General features: G+C 37.4%; 1 protein-coding gene and 1 long non-coding RNA gene across 10 annotated transcripts in view; one reads left to right on the forward strand and one right to left on the reverse strand.

Annotated features, from left to right (window-relative positions):
* Positions 1–19887, forward strand: part of anks1ab (ankyrin repeat and sterile alpha motif domain containing 1Ab) — a 55388-nt gene that overhangs the window by 23621 nt on the left and 11880 nt on the right. For all 9 annotated transcript variants that reach the window (XR_014087512.1, XR_014087513.1, XM_017304862.2 and 6 more), the window contains 9 exons: positions 6781–6879; positions 8039–8185; positions 10853–10960; positions 14093–14263; positions 15520–15657; positions 15818–15889; positions 17796–17879; positions 17990–18127; positions 19165–19341. Coding sequence is in view for 7 of the 9 variants with exons in the window: in XM_017304862.2 (XP_017160351.1) it covers positions 6781–6879; positions 8039–8185; positions 10853–10960; positions 14093–14263; positions 15520–15657; positions 15818–15889; positions 17796–17879; positions 17990–18127; positions 19165–19341 (1134 nt within the window). In the remaining 2 variants the exon portion in view is untranslated. The remainder of the gene's footprint in view (positions 1–6780; positions 6880–8038; positions 8186–10852; positions 10961–14092; positions 14264–15519; positions 15658–15817; positions 15890–17795; positions 17880–17989; positions 18128–19164; positions 19342–19887) is intronic.
* Positions 60–4532, reverse strand: LOC145551561 (uncharacterized). Its single transcript, XR_014087428.1, has 2 exons — positions 4249–4532; positions 60–1062 (listed from the first exon to the last, which is right to left on the reverse strand). It is a non-coding gene; the product is annotated as an uncharacterized LOC145551561 (long non-coding RNA).

Below are 19887 nucleotides of genomic sequence, written 5' to 3' on the forward strand. Positions count from 1 at the left end.
GAATTAAAGGATTACATCAGGAATGATCTGCATGGCGTAAAGCTGAATCAATGAATAACTCATCTATTAATCTGCTTTAATCCTCTTACACTGATATTGCTGCATACAGTACATCGTGTGTCAAAAATACATTTAAGGTAATTTCATTTTTTTGTCCTTTTTAACTTTTCTGATTAAACCTGTATGAATTCATACATAAGAATGCATCAACACTGATATTTTGTTAGGGTTAGGCCTGCATGATAGGAAATTCACAATGTGCTAACATTATATGTAGACTTTATGCAGTACAATATTAAAAATTATTCTGTTGTGATAACAATATTGCTTGGAAAAAATTTTTTTTCTTGTGTAGTAATAGACCACTCACTAGGATCAGTTGGATAATACTGAAATATAAAAATTATAATTGTATTAGTTTATGGTTACAAAGTCATAAAGGCTTGCAAAAACTTTAAAAAAGTGAAATCTTTTTAAATTTCATAATGTATCAGCTCGCATAACATCATTGCCCTGACTCTGTACACTGCTCTCTGCCAGGCTGCTGCTAAACTTCTTTAATTTGACCAAATTTGCAGTACATTTGCTCTCATTTACTGTACTGTTGTTCCTGTAACTTCAGAAACTTTCACATAAACAGTTTTCCAACAACTCCGTTTGTAAATCCCCAATCAAGTCAGTCCTGAGAAGATAAGTGCATTCATTAACGAAGTCAGAATGAGCCCACATGGAGTGGAACTCGGTGGAATGCCATGTAAAATCTTGCTGACATCTCCCCCTGACCTTTTTTCTTTCTTTTAAACCATGTTGGTGGATGAATGCAGAGTAAAGATCCTCTTGTTGGCTGAGCTCTTTCCATGTTTGTGAAATGAATTACAGTTTATCCTCTTCGTAGTATTTATGCACCCGAACCATAAATTATCACACCAAGGAGAGGCAAAGCAGGCTCATGGTACAGTTCCTCCCTCACTTGCCAGCTGAGGTGGCTTCAACCAATGTCAGCTGACAAAACATCCACTCACATAGATGATGTATATGTCCAAGATCCTTTCCAGGCTATACCTGCAGGCACAGTGGAAGAAAATAAAGCCATAAGTGACAGAAGGTCTCAAAGTTTTTACATAAATTACAGCTCAATTCCTTCCCTTCTCTACCTTCTGCATACGGAACCTTAATGGATTTTGGAACACTCTCCCGCAAGGTCTGTGGGGTTTTGATGGCTAAAGGTCCACTTAAACCAAAAACAGCTTGGGTTGTGCTTGTCACTGGCTTCAGCTTTAACCACGACGTTTCATAGAGGATAGCGCTGAGTTTTCAAAAATAATGAGCTCATATTAAGGTTATAGTTGACAAGCCAAGAGCAGCAGTGCTGTCAGCCATCATGGTGCGTAGGGCTGGTGCTACAACCTACACTAGCACCGTTAGTGAACGAGATAAAGAGAAAGTTGTGATGATTGGGGGGGTGGGAGCTCTGTTTCCTTATTGACCAGATATTTTCAGCTGAGTCAGGAGGAGTGTGATGGATATCTTGTATAAATTAGCTGTCCACTGTATGACCCAGAACACCACAGTCACAGTTTAATCAAACTCAACGTTGACCGCAGCGCAATGCCTAGGGTCGGGGCTGTGCATGCATTTTGCAAGACACACCTCAACATTTTTGTTGTGCAATACATGGAAAAGAACCGAGTTTCAGAGCGCTGTGGCATTGGTCATATTTTTGCTCTGAATGCTACAAAAGATGTGGTCCTTGAGTTTGTAGTTAAGTTTTAAGTGCAGAAAAGACTACTTGAAATTTTTACATACGAGTGTGAGAAACAGTCTGACAAAGACGTCTGTTCACCTCAGACAACAACCTGCTCTCCAGGGGAATTATTGTGACTTGTTGCTGCAGTAAGTAGCAATGCTTTATCCTCGGTCTCTGGTGACAGCTATTTATTCTTGAATAGAATGTTGTTTATTGCTGCCATTTTAAGCAGCAATAAACATTTGAGGAATAAAGTTCCTCAAATTAGAAATGGGTCTTGTTAATATTTGTACATTGGAATATACTGGGTCACTACTTATGGCAGTCCTTTTTGATGTTCTACAATAAATTTTGAATTAAATTATACTGCTATACTCAAGATCCCTGCTGAAAGTAACTGTTGGGCCCATTTCATTTACTTCTGGTTCAAAAATAAATAAACCCTCACTCTTTTAGGTTGCAGGTAAAGTTGCAATAGCTGCACACAAAATTTCTAACATTACTGACAAAGAACTCTAACAAAACCACCTGTAATATCACAAGCAATACATGAGAGAGGGTCAGACTAAGATACACTGTTTATCTGAATTTATTTAGATAAATAACCATGAGTCAACGGCTAAAAGTTGACTCTTGCTAAAAAATATCACTTTTGGTAGAAAATGACCATTATTTAAGGAAGGTGACAAAATGTTGTACTGGCTCTCAATTGTGCATGAAGAATGGTTGTCCTAAATGAGCTGTGCAGACATTTTTATACCCTTAATAGATATTTTATTTTCACAATAAGTTTGTCTTAAACCTGTACAGTTGTTGTGAAGATCCCAGACAAATCTTCTTTTCTGATGGGCTTTTAGAGTCAGTGTTTGTGGAAACTCCCAAGGCTATAATGTGACGGAGACTGTAGGTCATCAGGCATTCAGATGCTCTTGTTCATGTCACAACTAATGTGTCTGCTGAACTTGATGCATCAAAGAGATAAATCATTAGGCTCACCAGGCAAATTACACATGCAACCCCCAGAAAGATGTGGAGGTTGCAAACAAGAGAAAGGTCAGAGTAGTCAGGCTAGTGTTGTGAATGTTTAATATTGTGCCCTTTAAGGTGGTGCCAGACTTGTTTCAGATGTGATCGATCAGAACTCATTTGTGGGACTCTTTGTAAAGGTGGTTAGGCTGATCAGCAGATGGCAGCACTATGGCTCATTTTCTATTCAGCTTTGATTGGATTCCTTTTCCTAAAAGGACAACCATAAAGTAATCCATTGCCAAGGCCACTTTGCTGTTGTGGTGTTTTAAAGAAAGTGGCTTAGGATAGCATAAATTATTTAAATCTTCCTTTTATATCAATCAGTCAGTCAATCAGATTTAATTCACATACCAATGTTTATCCACTTAAATGTACTCCAAAGTCCTAAACTAAGTAGATAAAGTAGACATCGTTACCAACCAGACATCTTATGAGATATAAAACTGGAAAACACTCAAAACTAGATATTTACATCAAATCAAACTTAAATTTCCATTAACAGATGAAAATATATGTACAGACAATATCATAATATATCACTATATTAAGGTTTTAATATACATTTTGAGTGTCCTTCCACAAATTTCTCAAAATAGTTTGCTGAAACTGTACTCCATTTCTCTTGGCAGAAGTGGTGCAACACGATCATATTGTTAGGCCTCACACACCTTTTAAGCTCTGTGCACAAATTTTCTGTGGAAGTGTGATTTTGTGTTTGCACCACTTCAAATCATTGTCTTAGTTTTCCATAAGCTACTTGGTAAACACCTTGGTGTTGTTCTTAGGGTTATTGTCCATTTGGAATATCTACATTTGTACCCAAGCTTGAACAACCTGGCTGATGTCTTAAGATGTGTAATCTTTGCTTATTATTCCAACTATTTTAGGAAATTCACAGTTTTTTTTAATGCAGTGAAACACCCACACAACATGTTGCTACCATCCTCACACTACTTTATTGCTCTAATTATTTTGGTACCTAGCAAATTGAAATAAATATGATTCTTATTCACCTGAAACAGATTTTTTTTTTGCCTGGTTTAATATCAGACATTAAAAACAAAGTGTTTGTTGGTTTCAGTCACACAAACAATATTATAAGCTTTCAAACATCTTAATATTAACCCAAAAGTTGTTGTCTATGACACGTAAAAACTGATTACTTCAATATTGTACATCGTTATTACATTTTTTACTTATGGAGGTCCCTTTTTTGACATAATGTGAATATCGGCGTAAATAAAACATAAGAAATCAAAGCCGTGAAGGTTGACGAGAGTAGTCCACAAAACGTCTGGAATGACGCAAACTACCTCAAAGTTTTTATGTGCTGTACACAAGATATCAGTTGAAACAAATGTCTAGCAATGTCTAGCTAGCGTCATTAGCGCTAGCTAATGAAAAACCTGGAAGATAGTGAAAATGAAGCAACACCATTCTAATACATTTTAGAAAATGTTTTGATCTCTTACTTATCGTAAACAGCTTGAGATGGAAACTGGAGATCTTTGCAGCTTCACTCTCCGTTTTGGTTGTTGGCACTTCCATGCAGCGGTAGAACAAACACCAGCTTTTTCAGCAGACTCTCTTCATCCGTTTGGCCCTCCTCATCCTCATTTACCCTCGTCATGTCTGCATTGCCTTATATTTCAATGTGCTCCAGGTCAAATTGAAAGCGTTGGACATTACTCAATGTACAGAAATTACTGTTCTGCCTAGATGGCGCTCCTCACATGTGTAATCTCCCAAGTTGCATTGCAACGTAAAAGATATTGCAATGTCCGTGTGGCAATATTTGATTTAAATTTATAAAATCTAAACAGCCTATAGTATTTTTAGTGTACTGTTTTTACGAATGAAAAAAACTGCATTGTAATCTTTGAGTTTGCCAAAGAGCGTTTGTAGCGATATTTTTATTTTTTTATTCTAACCATTTTGTTGAAAAAATAAACTACATTTTTATAGAAGCTGCTTAGGTGACTCATCATCAGTGGGTTTATGTTTGCAATGAGCTCAAAAACAGTAAGGAATGAACATGTTTAGTAAAGTATTTGCTTACTTATTCCAACATTCACCATCATTGTAACACCTCATACGCTTGCTTAATATTGTGTAGCCTTACTGGAAACTTCTGGTTAATAAAACTATTAATGCTTTTAAAAGCCAGCAAGACCACCTTCGCTCCTTGGTCCTCATCTGCATTTTTTAAACTGAAGTTTATTACTTTAATGTCGCTATTTTTGTTGTACTTATACCAGAAATCAGTGAATTTCCTTTGGCGCAGTTCTGGTGTGACAGGAAGCTCAGCATATACGCTTCACTGTGCCTACAAACCACTAACGTCATAGCTGAAGATACTGTACTGCAAAGTTCCCCCTTACTCTCCTTTAGAGCTCCTTTAGAGCAAAGGGGCTGGCACTGGCATGGTTCAGCGAGGCGCTCTGCACGTGATGACTGCTGTGAGATGCGGCTTTTGAGGGATCATAAATTATGAACAGCTGTGCGCCCATTCTCATAATTTTTACACGACGATTATCATTTTGTGCTCTTTTCATGCCACCAGAAATGGGGCGGCAGTGGCTTTCCTTCTCTCTGCCTTTATGCCTACACGTTTCCTTTCAGATTAAAAATCCACATCATTTCTTTCGGGTTTTTTTCCTCATGCTTTGCTGCTCTAATTTCCAAACAAATGTGGCAGTGAGGCATATTGTCTTGTGTGGAGCATCTAGAAGTTGTCCATCATGCATACACATTGCATCTCTACCATATTAATATTGCATCAGACTCTGCAGCCCTTTCTGTTTCGGTTGGCATAATGTGGAGCTGAACTTACATATTATAACACATAAACCTATTTTTCCTCATCAGTTCACCATTAACGCCCACTGCATCTTGAAATAGGAAATTTTTTTTAAACAATTGGGGCAGACCAATAGAGCAATTCTAATTCACTGCTGCTTTAACCGAATGCATTTAGTGAGATGAAGGACTTCTTCCATGGCTACATCTGCAAGTCGTATCCGATTAAATCAAGCCACCATAGCTCATAAGCTATGTAAGAACTGAACCATACATTCCCATCACATGTTTCAAATGCAGCATGAAATAATAAGTTTGCAGAGTCCCCCAAGGCATCATCAAACTTCAAACTGTGTTAATAAAAGTGGGGAATCTATTTTGGGCCTCCCTCACGTCCGACCCAACTTCATTTTGACCTTTTATTACAGCGATCAGTGAGTAATCTCCTGACTGCGCCCTGATGCTGCTGCATCGTGTGTTCAGAAATCAATCCAGTGAAAGCTGCTTGAGTAAAGACAACAGAGCATTTTACCATTCTTTCTCATTTTTCTGGTTGTCTTTGTGACTTTCTTCCTACCTAAAAAAGGAAAAGAAGACAAAATCTCTGGAGCTGAGCGTGAACATCTCCACAAATTAGACAAGAATCTGCTTTTTAGACATGATTTCAGGGATTGGAGTAGAGTTATAATTGTGGATTGTTTCCACGGTCTTAATCAAACAGGAATTGTGAAAGAAATAGTGAAATAATGGATGTAATTTTGCGAGACACACCGAGACAGCAACTAAGGCGTCCTGTAGATGCTGCTGCTTTGGAGGCTTTGTTCTCTCTGAGTCGCACCAGATTAGATTGATTACTCCTGGCATGCACATTTTATTTGACTTCATTGTCCTCCCACTCTGTTGTTAGTGCTTGTGTCAGATGTGCATATTCTGTGTGTGTGCACATGTACAGCTACAATTAGCTGTTCTCGGTTAGCGTGCATAACAAGTCGTAACAGTTTTATTGATTGGATATTTTCAGAGCAAATATTTTATGTTCATGTGTGGGAAGCAGACGTACTACTTGACATGTAGGCCATTTTAGCTCAAAGCTGTGGCTGAAAGAGGCTGTTTGCATGGATGTTTCCGATGATTTCATTCATGTGGTTGCGCCTGTGTGTGGATGAGTTTATTTGCATGTGTCTCTCATGTTTGTGCACATGCAGGGAAGTAACGTGATGGAAGACCAAGATTTAAGAGACATGGGGATCACTGACCCAGGGCACAGAAAGAAGATCCTCCATGCAGCACGCGGCTTGCCCAAGGTACTTAACACCACATCCAGAAAAATAGACTCCAGTACTTCAACAGCGGATGTCAATTAGCTAAAATGAAGTGAGATAAAGGTTTTTGTTGTGAATGGATGTAAATGTGATATTGCTCCCTTCAGGATTGGTTGGAAATTGTAATCTGCACATAACAGTAATCAGTTTTAGGCCAGCAACTAAGGCACAAATGAAGCTGAAATGCTCATGAATGGATTTGTTTTTGCTTTATTAAAACATAATTCAAAAGAGAATTGCAATATTAACATAAATATAGATTTATGTGCAGAATTCAGATTTACAGTGCTCTCATTTTTTATTTGTTAATTATAATCTTAAACTCACAAAATAATAATTTCCTGATTATCTACTTTAGGAGATTCTGTTTATTGGATGGAATGGTGGATGGGTTCACATGTGGATGCAGTGATGCTGGGGGAATGAATACTCTTTTTTTTTAACTACAAAAAGTTATGAGCTATTTATTGGTCAGATTTTATTTTCCTGAAAAAGACATAAAAAGTCAATTGGTTTGCAAATTGCTGTGTGACTAGTTCAGAGGTCAGCAGCCTTTCCCATTTAAAGAACCACTTTCCCCCAGTACTACAAAACAAAACTCACTTAGAGCTGCAAAAGCTAACTAGATTAGCTTTATAAATGTATTTATTTATTTTTTTAGATTCTGGAACAAAACTAATCTTTTACAGAAAAAAAAACCTATTTTGTAGAATGAGATGAGATTTTCTATAAATATGGAAAATGAAGAAATATAGGTAGGATTAGTTTGACGTTTGCTACTTTCTAAAAACCTGTTTTAGATATTAAAAGCAGTTTTTGCATAATGACTAATGGAAAAACTCCTTAAATGACAATTTCTTTTTGCATCCATAATCAAAGTGTTTCTCTTTTAGTTTTGTAAGAACCACATCGGACTGACCAAAGAGCCACATGTGTCTCTGGAACCCCAGGTTGCAAATCCCTGGACTAGTTGAAATTGTCTATAACTTGAGACTCTATGTTAGGATAACATGGCAGAACTTTGCATTGGCCAAGTAGAACTCAAAAAGTAAAATTGGGTTTAGCACTGCTTCCTCGTTTACTCCTAATTTGACGTTAACATCACAGTACTTGCTCTCATATGTCTGCTTTCTATCTGTAGGTGAAACCACTGGGTTGTGATGGCAGCACATCTTTAGCCTCTTGGTTGGACGTCCTTGGCCTGCATGAGTATCTTCCCAACTTTCTCTCCAATGGCTACCGAACCCTGGAGTGTGTGAAGAACTTGTGGGAGCTGGAAATTGTCAATGTAAGAGTTGTTTAAGTGTTTAACTTTAAATGTTTAACATGTTACAGTGAGCTGTTATGAAATTTCACTTCTGTGGCAACGGGAACTATTTCTCACTGAAACACTAGATTCTGGATTCGTGGATTATGTTTGAGGTTAAGAAGCACTTGATACTCGAGTGCAGAAGAATCAAAAAAGTGTTTCAGTGAAATTTCCATAAAACTACAGCTCAGATGCTTTATAAATCATAGAGCAATTAGTAGATAAATAACAGATAATGTAAATTAAGTTGAAAAGAGGGTGAGGGATGACAGAAAAAGTCTAATTTGGTTTTGTCTTTAGGGAAATAGTGTGACATTTTATGGTAATCAGTTATTATAAAGGAGGACTAATTTATTAAGGTCTTAAAATGGTTGATCCAACAGAGAGATGCATGTTGCATTTTCAATCAAGTAGTTCTTAAAATTGCGCACACGTTGTGAGTACAACTTTTTTTTTTAATGAATTCTCAAAAGCAGATTGAATTTGTTTGTAAATGTCACACATCATCTGTGACCTTTTATTAATTTGATCCTTGTTTATTGCTTGACTCAAGTCAAGTTTATTTGAATAGCACTTCTCAGCAGCCAGGCAGTTTGAAGTGCTTTATATGACAAACACATAACACAATTGGCAAACAAAAACAGAAAGATAATATTCCAATGGCAGAATAAAGAGAAGTAATGAAAAGTTGTATTTCAGACCAGAATTAATCAGTGTTCTATTTTTTATTAATCAAAGGCAAGTCTAAGCAAATGGCTTTTAGCCTTGTTTCAGCAGTTTTGCAGTTTTTTGGAAGTTTATTACAGATTAGCGCAACATAATAACCATTGCTTAAATTCCTAATTTAATTTTGTTTGGTCTTGGACATTCTAACAAATATATATGCTTTGATCAAAACCTCTCTGTTGTAACTCTGACTTCATGTTCAGTACTGGATCCAAACCTCCAACTCAGTCTCAGGTCTTTCTACTGGACTATCCTGCTTGTTGAAAGAAAATTAACTACCACAGCATAATCCTGCCAACACCATTTTGCATGATGGGCCTGATGTGTTCAGGGTGTCAGTTACCTGCCAAACAAAATGTCTCTTGGCTGCTTCTCTGATTAACGCTCTCCTTGCACAGCCAGTCAGCTTAGGTTGATGACCAAGTTGTAAAGCACTCATTCTGTATTTGGATGATTTATTGATCAGTTCTCTAACTGTTCAAATCTTCATATTGTTTTATAAGGCGAAAAAGACAGTGTGCAAAAGATTAGGTGTTGCAGATCCCAGTCTTATGGTTTATTTGTAATATTTTCACATTTTTGAATTTCATGGATGTTCACTATGCTTAATGGAATGGCTTTTTTCTGCTGGAAATATATTGGGTTTCAACCCTTTAGTAATCACCAGTGTGGTTTCTAACATTTAGATCACTAATTATGTGAAATGTTATTTATTTTAGCATATTGTATGTTATCTAGCGCCATGCTTATTGAGGACAACTAGGCAAGCAACGCAGATGAACCATAGTGTCTGCTATGTGAGTGGATAATAGTGCAGAAGCTGAGAATGAATGTGCTTGAAGACATTATATTATGTTTGCAGCGTCTGGTGGCAGTAAACAAAAAGGCAGCGGTGGTAAAATTGCAGAAAGCGCTGCAGTAGCAGCAGCCAAGCTTGCTGCCAATGCAGTGTGAGAGGGACGGTGTCCAGCAGACTGCGATGAAGAAAGATGGGGGTCTGAGTGCGCGGCACATTACTCTCAGTGTGCAGAGCAGCAAGAACTGCCTGTGAGCATCTTGGCAGAACTCTCTTTGCCCATTACATTTTCTACATCCTCTTCAGCATTTTAGAGCGAATAGCATCAGGCTTCTTGATGATCTACGATGCAGGTCGCGTTTCCAAAATCATTCCAAGGTTCTTTTCGTAAGCGTTGTGTTCACTGTTTTTCCTGGAGCTTTTGTGGATAATAAAAACATAGCCAGAAATCAAATGCACAGACCGTTTGCTTCTTCTGCTTCTGAGTAATGGAACCGATCAGACAAAGAATTACATGAGCTTGTTCTGGAAGGTTTTGTACCAGGAACATAATTGCAAATGTAACATTAATCACTCAACATCCACCCTTTGAGGATGAGCATGAATGTTAATAGCCAATTATGCAAATATATAGTATTAAGGTGATGGGATTTTACTACATGAAATGAATATTTGCTTCATCCTGCAAGACGTTTAGACATATGAGCAGATGTGGTCCTTGTAAACGGTTAAACAGAGATTGTACTCATGGACATGTTATTCTGTTGTGCAATTTAAGGTATGGCATTCGGAAAATACAGCTGCACTGTCTATATATTTCTGGATAATGTTCTGTAGGTCTGTAAGGTCCTCTCTGTTTTCGTAGCTCATCATCCAAAAATGGCTTGTGAATTTTAGAGCGTCCCAAGAAGGACGCAGTGTTGTACTTTAGGCTCATGGCAAAACAGATTGAAGCTGAATTATTGACGAGAGTCACTTCTGTTTGCCAGCCAGTGAAGAGTACATAGCATCAAGACCGCCAGTTTAGATTTATCTCTCTTTGCTTTTTCTGGATAAATTGTTCTGTATGAGACATTCAGATGGCTGTAAAATGGAAATTCATAGAGTGATGCTGTTCCCTCCAGGTTATTAAGGTCGGGCCTTTAGGCCACAGGAAGAGGATCATTGCATCTCTAGCAGAGAGACCCTATGAAGAAGCTCCCTCTAAATCCCGTCGGCTGTCCCCAATTATGGTAAGACTGATTATGAAGTTTACATACTTAACACTTAATCAACCCTCTTCATTATGTTGGTGCTGCCTCGTGGGAATTAGCTTCCTACAAAAAGACATGTTTGGCAGGGAAAATTGTGAATACATCAATGTTTTCTCAGTAAATATATATTTCTAATGAAGTTGTTGACATGGTAATTATATCAGATGTTGGTAGCAAGCCAAATAAAAAGAAATCAACACAGATAAGTCCACAAATGATGTGTTGTAAATCTCCTGAATATCCAACTGAAATATGTTAAATACTAGTCGAGACGCATTGTTTTGTAATGACACATTCTGATTGGATCATCTATTTGCACGGTACAATTTTGACCTTTTCTTCCACTCAGTCCGTCTTCAAAAATCTTGAAGGTTCTGTGGGCATCGTCTCGGACGTGGAGGTTTTTTCCCCATAAATTTTCAGTTGGTTTTCATTCAGATGATGGAGCCATCTATACAAATTAATTTTCCTTCTTTAAAACTACCTGAGAGTTTATCGACTGTGTTTGGAGGATTTTCCACGTTAAAAATACACTCTGATTTCTTATTCAGATTTTTATCCAGACTGTCCTGGACTAGACCAGCTGCTATTGATTGGACCTGGTACAGAGGATGATTGCTTTGTAAATATTGATATATTTTAACTATTTGACTTTCTAGGCCTTTTTGTGTTCAGTACTCATTCCTGGTGTCATTCCACCCCATTTATTACACATAACCAAATTAATTGTTTTATATGGATTACTTTGTTTGCTGCTGACATATGTTGTAAATTTCAAGTCAATAGTTCAATTAGAAATGTATGAAGTATTTAGTAGTTTCTTTAATTCATATAATTTTTGAAGGGCAGCTAAGATAATTAGCTAGTCTGAATGTAGCCAATTTAAGAGGATGTTTTATACCATCACAACTGTAAAAATGTCAAGCAACTAGAGAAAGCTATGGAGGTCATATATTATATTTAGAATTTCTTTAGTCTTGGACAAACCATAAAACACTGTTACCTTTAGCAAAAAAGTGATTTTCTAAAGGTCCTCAAGCTGAAGGTGAATTTCCAGGCTTATTCTCTGGTCTGGCATTTTAAAAATCACGAGTCATTAAAACTACATATAGAAACAAAACTATTTAAATAAGCAAGAAAACAAAACATAAGAGAAAAGTGCATAAAATTGGCACAAAACAATAACAGTAGAGAATAATAAAAAGAGAAGAAAATTGCTGCTCAGTATCGGCTGTGCGAGCAGCAGTGTTCACAGATTTGTCTCTGTTTAAGCCACTGTTTCACTTGGGAGCTCAAAGCTCTACAATCAGCCAGCTTTGTTATTACTGGTGGCAAGCTAGTCTAAATATGGGATCCTTTGCATGAAAAACAAGAAAGTAAAAAAAAAAAATGTTTTTCATCTTCTTTTAATAACTCTCCATGAGACTCTTGGTTATGTTGACTCTATTTTCTGTTGTTTCCCTGACAACTATAGACAGTAAAACTGAGGCATTGCTACCAAGTCCAAGACAAAAGGCAGGAAAGAAAAGGCAATAACTGTATGAGCCAGACTATAAAAAAAAACAAGTGTTGATCAGAGATGAAAAAGCTTGTGGAAGACTGCACTGACGATGTTGGCCTGCATTAGTAGTTACATTGCACAGCGCTGAAAGGGTTGTTGAAGAAAAAAAGGCAACATAAAGAATTTTGTTTTCACTTTGATACGCGCCTAAAGTTATGATTCTGTTTTGATTCAAAAGCCTCTCAAGGCCGATATTATCAGTATTGCTTGTGAATCTCTTTCTGCCATGTTTTTTTTCCTTCCACTCAACATTCTGATAATCTGCTTGTCTGAGAACAACTACCTTCTTAGCACTGCTTTTTTATGGCGTACTCTGTTTGTGTGTTCAATGACGGGCTGCTGGACAAACATCTGTTCTTCAGTCTTCGCCATAAACATGTAGGCTATTAGATTTTTTTTTTCTAAAATAAGAATCCAATTTTATTTTTAGCATTAAGACCAATTTTCTAATATTCTGATATTTTATTTTTCATTTTAATATTCAAAATTAGCATAGCTAAATACTTGACATTTACCACAATGTGTGCAACAAAGCTTTTTCTAACAGAGTTGCTGAAATATATTAACCTTTTGATGAAATTATTGGAAAACACCTTTAATCATGATTTGCAGTTGTTTTTGGGATCAGGCCGGAGGAACTGAGACCTGACAGATTCACATTCATCTTCTGGGATTGTTTGGCTGAGAAAATAGTGACTATGTCGACAGCGATCTTCTGCATGAGTGACGGGGGTAAAACATTTAATATCCTAGCATTTTCCTAAAATGGTAGAAAGGTTTTTGAACTAACATCGCTTCACATGGTGAAAATCTACTCTTCAGTATTTCCCAAGAAGCTATTAGATTAACTCCACCAGAATTCCTTCCTGATTCTCCAAAACATGACTAAACTAATGTTTTTCAACTGCCTGTAAGATATTTACACCCCCTAATAGCTATACCAACCCTTGCTGAAAGAGTAGCGACTTTTTGATCTTTTAGACTGCAACACTTTCAGTGGATTCTTTAATAACGTGCAGAAATAGCCTTTCTGTAATTTAGTTGGTACAGTAGATATCCCTAATGTGCATAATTAGAAAGGTAGTTCAATGCATGTGCTTTGTATAAACTGTAACAGTGTGTTTTCATTAGACAGCATTTATGTTTATATATTTTGGATAAGTGGAGATTAAACCCCAATAGAGCAGAGCGATATGGACTTAAAGTTTTATTTTGTGATTCTATTCTGATGACATTAAAAGTGACGATAAGAACTTCTTCTTTTTTAGGTAACTGTCTGAATTCAAATGTGTGTCACAGCAATAACAGCCCCACAAACCCAATATAAAATTAACCAGCATCATGTGGTAATCTGTTTTTATTTTTAATTTATTACGGGGAAAGATGTTTGAAATGTAGATGTGATTCAGTACCATTGAAATACAAAAGCTGATAAATTAGGCAGATTAAACTGAGCTAAATTAAACCGAGAGAGTGATGTATTGTCAAAAGCTTGGACAGAGACCAGGACATTAATGTGCTTGGTGTGCCTGTGTGTGTTTCTGTGACAGTTCCATGACCTGCTATCCCAGACCACTTCGCCCCTCAGTCAGTTGGACCCCTACACCAGTCGCTCCATGGACATGCTCCTCCCCCTGACCGAGTCGGACCGGAGGCGAAGAGCAGTCGATCAAGACTGCAGCGTTTCGCTGCGATCCTACAATGAGAGGCCGCGCTCTGTAGTGAGTTTCAACTTCTTTCACTTGGATCTCAGTTAAAGAAGCCACCCACTGCAGCTTATTATAAGAGAATTAATAGTTTAAAAAATGGAGGAGGATTCAGCATATTTGCTTTCTTCCCAGAGGCAGAACTGCTATGTTCATCCGCAGTTTAATATGGCGGTATAATTAGTGGGCAGATTTTAATTCCATGGAGCCTTGCTCTAAATAATGCATCTCTGTCCATTTATGCGCAATTATCAAATGAATTTTCTATAAAACATCCTAACGTGGTAAGTTCAAAATAAATTAAATGGTAACATTTCAAATCCTACTGCTGTGTCCTATGGTTATAAAAACTGCAACTCGTTGCATTTGTTAATATTTTTCATGTTCAGCAGACTAAACTCAGTCAATTGTCCCTCAAGGCTTAAATAATTGGATGAATTTATTCAAGCACAGATAAAAAAGCTGACGCAAAGGTTTGCAAGATTTTGGTCCAAACCCTTGCAAAATTTATTATATAAGTGTAAAAGAAAAAAAAAGACATTCATTTTCAGTTTGTTCTCTTGCATTTTGCATAGAATCATACATTTGTATGAACATAACATCAGTGGATGGTAAAATATGGCTGCATTAAATAATAACCCAGCCCTGCAGCTGTTTTGCATCTCATGAAGCTCAGCCTCCCTTGGTGTCTTGGATTATTTTGCGTGAGAATGAGCTAAAAATATCTCTGTGATCAAATTTTAGCATTTGCTAAAGGTCAAACTGCGACACAAACAGTCAAGCTTGCACGCCTGGTCTCTGACTCAGTGAGGCAAAGAGAGAAAAAGAAACCACAACATTCTGGAAATGAAGGACTATGTTGTACTGCCTGCTTTAAATGACATCTTAAATCAATACCTTTCTGATAGAACTTTGGTATGTTATTATTATAAGTATATTTTATTCTGACAAGTGATTTATGAAGGAGCTCAGCACATCCTGCACTGACCTGAAGGCTGAACATGCATGAATATTTATGAGCCTGCTCGGATATCAAAAAACGACTTACCAAAAAGTGCTGACCAGACAGACTTCAGATGCTTTTCCTTTAACATGCAGCAGTTAGAGGTCTAGTAACTCAGCAGTTCAACAGAGACACAAATTAGTATCCGGAGTCAAAACGTCTGCGAGTTTTCTTTGAATGTATTTACCCAGAGTAGTGCAAAAATCCCAGCCTTGCCTGTAGAAAGTGGGATGCAGGACTGTGACTCTGCATCTCTTCATCTCTTCAGGACCGACACAGTGAACGACATAAAGAGTCTCGATTGAACCTCCGGCCGCCGAGCCACTCTGCCACGTACGCCACCGTGTCCGCCTGGCATCACCAGCCTGAGAAGCTCATCCTGGACTCCTGCAGGTACGAGGCAACAGTAAGTAACCTTTTCTGTCTTCAGCATACAGGTGGAAACGTTTCATCTGTTTTAGTTTCATAAAATCTATTTTTTTTTCTTCTCTTTATTTGGTTTTGATCGTCATGAGCAATGAGGATACTGAATTCTGAACTGTGTTTTGATTTATCTCTCCCTTCAGTATTTAGGATCATTGATAATCAGGGATTTACGAGGGATTGAGTCCACACAAGATGCCTGTGCTAAAATTAGGGTGAGTTGAAGAATTTTGCTTTACTTCCCACTCCAACCTAAAAAGAACAACTGCATGTTTGTGTTCTGGAGTTCACAAACATTTTTCATGAGAATTTGAAGCTTATAATGAATAATTTAATATTTTTTATTACAAACTTGTGTCAACATTGCTAAAAGATTTAAGTGTGTCCCTTAGAAGGTGTGCATTTTGGAATAATTCTAGTTGAATATTCAACATTCTTTGGCCAAACTGGCAGAATATCTTCAAATCAGTTGGTTTCCTGGGACAAAAAAAATGTTTAAGCTTATTCCATAATTTCTCCCATCAGATAGAGGCCTTTGGAAAACCATTCCTGAAACATCATGTCAGCTTGCTTTATCCCTTCAAAACACATTTTTGATATGGGCTTGTGTTTAAGTTTATACTATATAGTTGTCCTCTCCTTGCGTTGTACAAGTACCAAGTTAGTGAAACGCACAACCTCCACTATGTCTGACAGCTGGCACAGTGTTAACTTCACCCTGATCCAAACATTGCTCTTGTCATTTCCATTCTTTTGTGATGCAAATTGTGATCAATTTTATTTGAAAATGATACAAAAAAGGAAATGCAATTTAGACATGTTTTCATCTTCTGGTTTGAAGAGAATCAACCAGGGCAAGCAAAGTGTAATTTCATTGGTTGTTGATGTAACTTATGGCTATTAAAAAAAACAATATGTAGAAATTTTTCTGAATTCGTGCCTTTAGTAAGGCCTGGAGGTTTAAATTTTGGACCAGATGCTTGTTTCTTTATCGGCACCCTCTTAAGTCTATAGCAGCATAAAACTGGTGTTCCAACAATTTCTTTAATACAAATGTGTCCTCATAAAAGAACAGGGTCTTTTGAACAAAAATGTAAAAGGTGTTCCAAAAAAAGAACAAACTTAAAAGTTAGAACAAAAAAAAAGACAGCATAAATGCTACTTTGATTAAACATTAATGCCAAAGTTTAGAAAGACATATCTGCAATGGGATTAGGTCGAGTGGAAGACCAAAGAGTGTTTTGTATTTTAACATGAACCAATGAATTTGTGGCTGGTGTGCAATGATTGCCAGTTCAGAGAGGACTTTAGAGTGCAGCAGTGAATTTTGGACGGATCATTTGTTACAAATTGGATGGCAGAGCTGGAGAGGACACCGAGCTTTTTGGAGTGAGCTCTTACATACCCTTCTGTAAATTCCATCATCATAATCAAACAAGGAAATGATGGTCATTTAAAAAAAATAGTTTAGAGAATGTGAAAGAGAAGAGCTGACTTTTAATTTAACCTTAGACTCATTTGTCAGTGCAGTTTGAAAAGGACAGAGTGTTGTCTGGCCAGATTCCCAAATATTTATACTGAGTAACCTGAGCAGAGGTGTCCTTTGAAGGGCGGAGGTACTTGGGGTTTTCAAAGGCACAAAGCCCTTCTTATCAAACCATGTGACTTGGTGGCATGGTGATACAGTTGGTAGCATTGTTGCCTCGTAGCTAAAAGGTTCTTGAGGTCAATGCTTTGCGATGCATTGACCTCAAGACTATTAAAAATCTGCAGACTATAAGCTTAAAAGTTTGTGTCAGAAAACCAACCAATTTAAATCAATTTCACTGATTCTAACACCAATAGGGGTTAAATAATAACCCAGACTGATGTTACAAAAACTGGGTGTTTAAAGTGCAACTTATGGACAGATTTCACAAATATTAGTGGTGGTGTAAACATATGTTTGAATGGCATTACCTGCAACATCTTGGAAAGCTCCAGGTTAACATGGCATTCATCCCCATAATGAGTGTATGTATACTTCTGACCAAAACCATGAATCATTAAATCCGAGGACATGAAGAATAATCAGTTTCTTTTTTTGAAACATGACAATTATGTGAATCTTGTTCACTTCAGAAATCAAAGGATTCCAAAAAGGGCCCAGTTGTCATACTGTCCATCACCTACAGAGGTGTCAAGTTCATTGATGCTGCCACTAAGGTAAAGGGATATTAGCATCTGTGCTAATTAAACATTTCAACACAAAAATTGCTGTCGAATTGATGGAGATTGATTCTTTTCACATTTCACCTCATGTCTGCCTCCAACAGACGATAGTTGCAGAGCATGAAATCAGAAACATCTCGTGTGCCGCCCAGGACCCGGATGACCTCTGTACTTTTGCTTACATCACCAAGGACTCTAAGAGTGGCCACCACTTCTGTCACGTCTTCAGTACTGTGGAAGTTGTAAGTATTCAAACCAGTTTTAAACTGTGGGAAGTACAAATAAACGTGCACCTGTTTGTTATTTCGTCAGGAGTTATAATAATCACTGCTCTTTGCGTGTCATCAGCTACCCGCAGTTAAATTTGTATGCAAACATCTTGTTGCCATTTTTTTTTATATCTCTATCATCTCATCAAATAGATTGATTTGGTTTCTACTGTTAGATTGAATCATTTTTCATATGAAGTTTTGCTCATTGTCTCAGTGACTGTGAAAAGGTCAACAACAATCACTGCATTTTCTTTTTGTATGAAGTGGGGTAGTTATCAGTCATCAGTGTCAGCAGTCTGTGAATTCTCTGTTTTTTTTAAGCAGGAAGAAATTCTCCTGAATCTGTTTCCATTTAGTTGTTGTTCAAAACATTTTAATATGTAATGATACATTGTGCTATATGTAGCCGTTCAGGGCTAACGATTTATCTATGAATATTGCATGTGCTCATCATTTTGTAATAATTAAGATTTGTAAAACAGAATCACATTTGGTCATAGTGAAAAGACGGCACTTTATGCATAACAAAGCTTTAGTTGTACACAAGGTTTTATGCATTTAAGTATTATTTCCGCTTGAAGTTCTACACATTTTAGAATGCCACAAACATCAACATATTTTCCTGGGATTTTAATCACAGGTCAGCATAAAGTAGGAAGTGGGAGGAAAAAAAAAATCAAAATTCTTTTACAAATAAAAATCAAAAACATTATGATGTGCTATCAGAGATTCCATTTCTCTGATGGCCTTAAATAAAGTTCAATTCAACCGATTGCCAACTGACTTTGGGGAAATTACAGGGAGAACATGCAGGTGGTTTCACCTCATGCAGTTGATGGGAAGATGGATGGAGTGAGATATACCAAACTCCTTTCAGCTGTAATTGTTGTAAAACGTGCTTCTGCAAAGCTTTGAGTTATGGAGGCTGAATAAAAATGCATAGAGCTTTTTTGAGAGCATACATGTCAATTAATGTTTTATCCTTTTTTTTTCTTTTTCTGATTTAGATCCAAACATATGAGATCATCTTAACACTGGGACAGGCATTTGAGGTGGCTTATCAGATGGCAGTTCAGTCCAGGGCGAGACACTATGTGCCTCCAACATCTCTGGGCTCAGAGTTCGTAGAAACCAAAACCAGCCGCCCGGTGTCTCAGTCGTGGAACAGCACGAGAAGATCAGCGGTGAGTATCAAGAAATGAGGAAAAAATTGTTTTTTTATTAGGCTTTTCTTGTTATCTGAAGTTGTTCAGTGTGTATAAGGTGAAGGAACTGATAGAAATATACAGCTGTGGAGTCATTATTCAGAAAATATACACAGACCTCATGACCAATATACACAGACCTCCGCTCCACTCAATTCCCAATACGCCACCTACAAAGGAAGATTTGCTGTGTGTGGGGGAAAAAAGTGATGAGTCATTACTTTTCCACCAGCTTCCACTCACATACCCCACAGCACTGAGAGTCCATCCCGATCAGTGGACATTTTCAATTGGTGCATATGCGGGAAAAAAAAAAAAAAAAGTGATGAATGAAAGCTTTATTTGTTGCTCACAGGCAGATGAATGATACGCTGCGGGTCAATTCTAAAAGCTCAGCCCCCCCCCGGTGGGAGGACACGCCCGCATGTTCTCACCTATGATTGAGTGGGCTGCGTAATGTTCACGCAGGTCCCCCAGGGGGACGCATTGACATATTGACCTTTCTGGCAGCGTATAATAGGCGTT

The sequence above is a fragment of the Poecilia reticulata genome, chromosome 5 (genome assembly GCF_904066995.2).
Source record: "Poecilia reticulata chromosome 5, P_reticulata-male-v2, whole genome shotgun sequence".
NCBI lineage: Eukaryota > Metazoa > Chordata > Actinopteri > Cyprinodontiformes > Poeciliidae > Poecilia > Poecilia reticulata.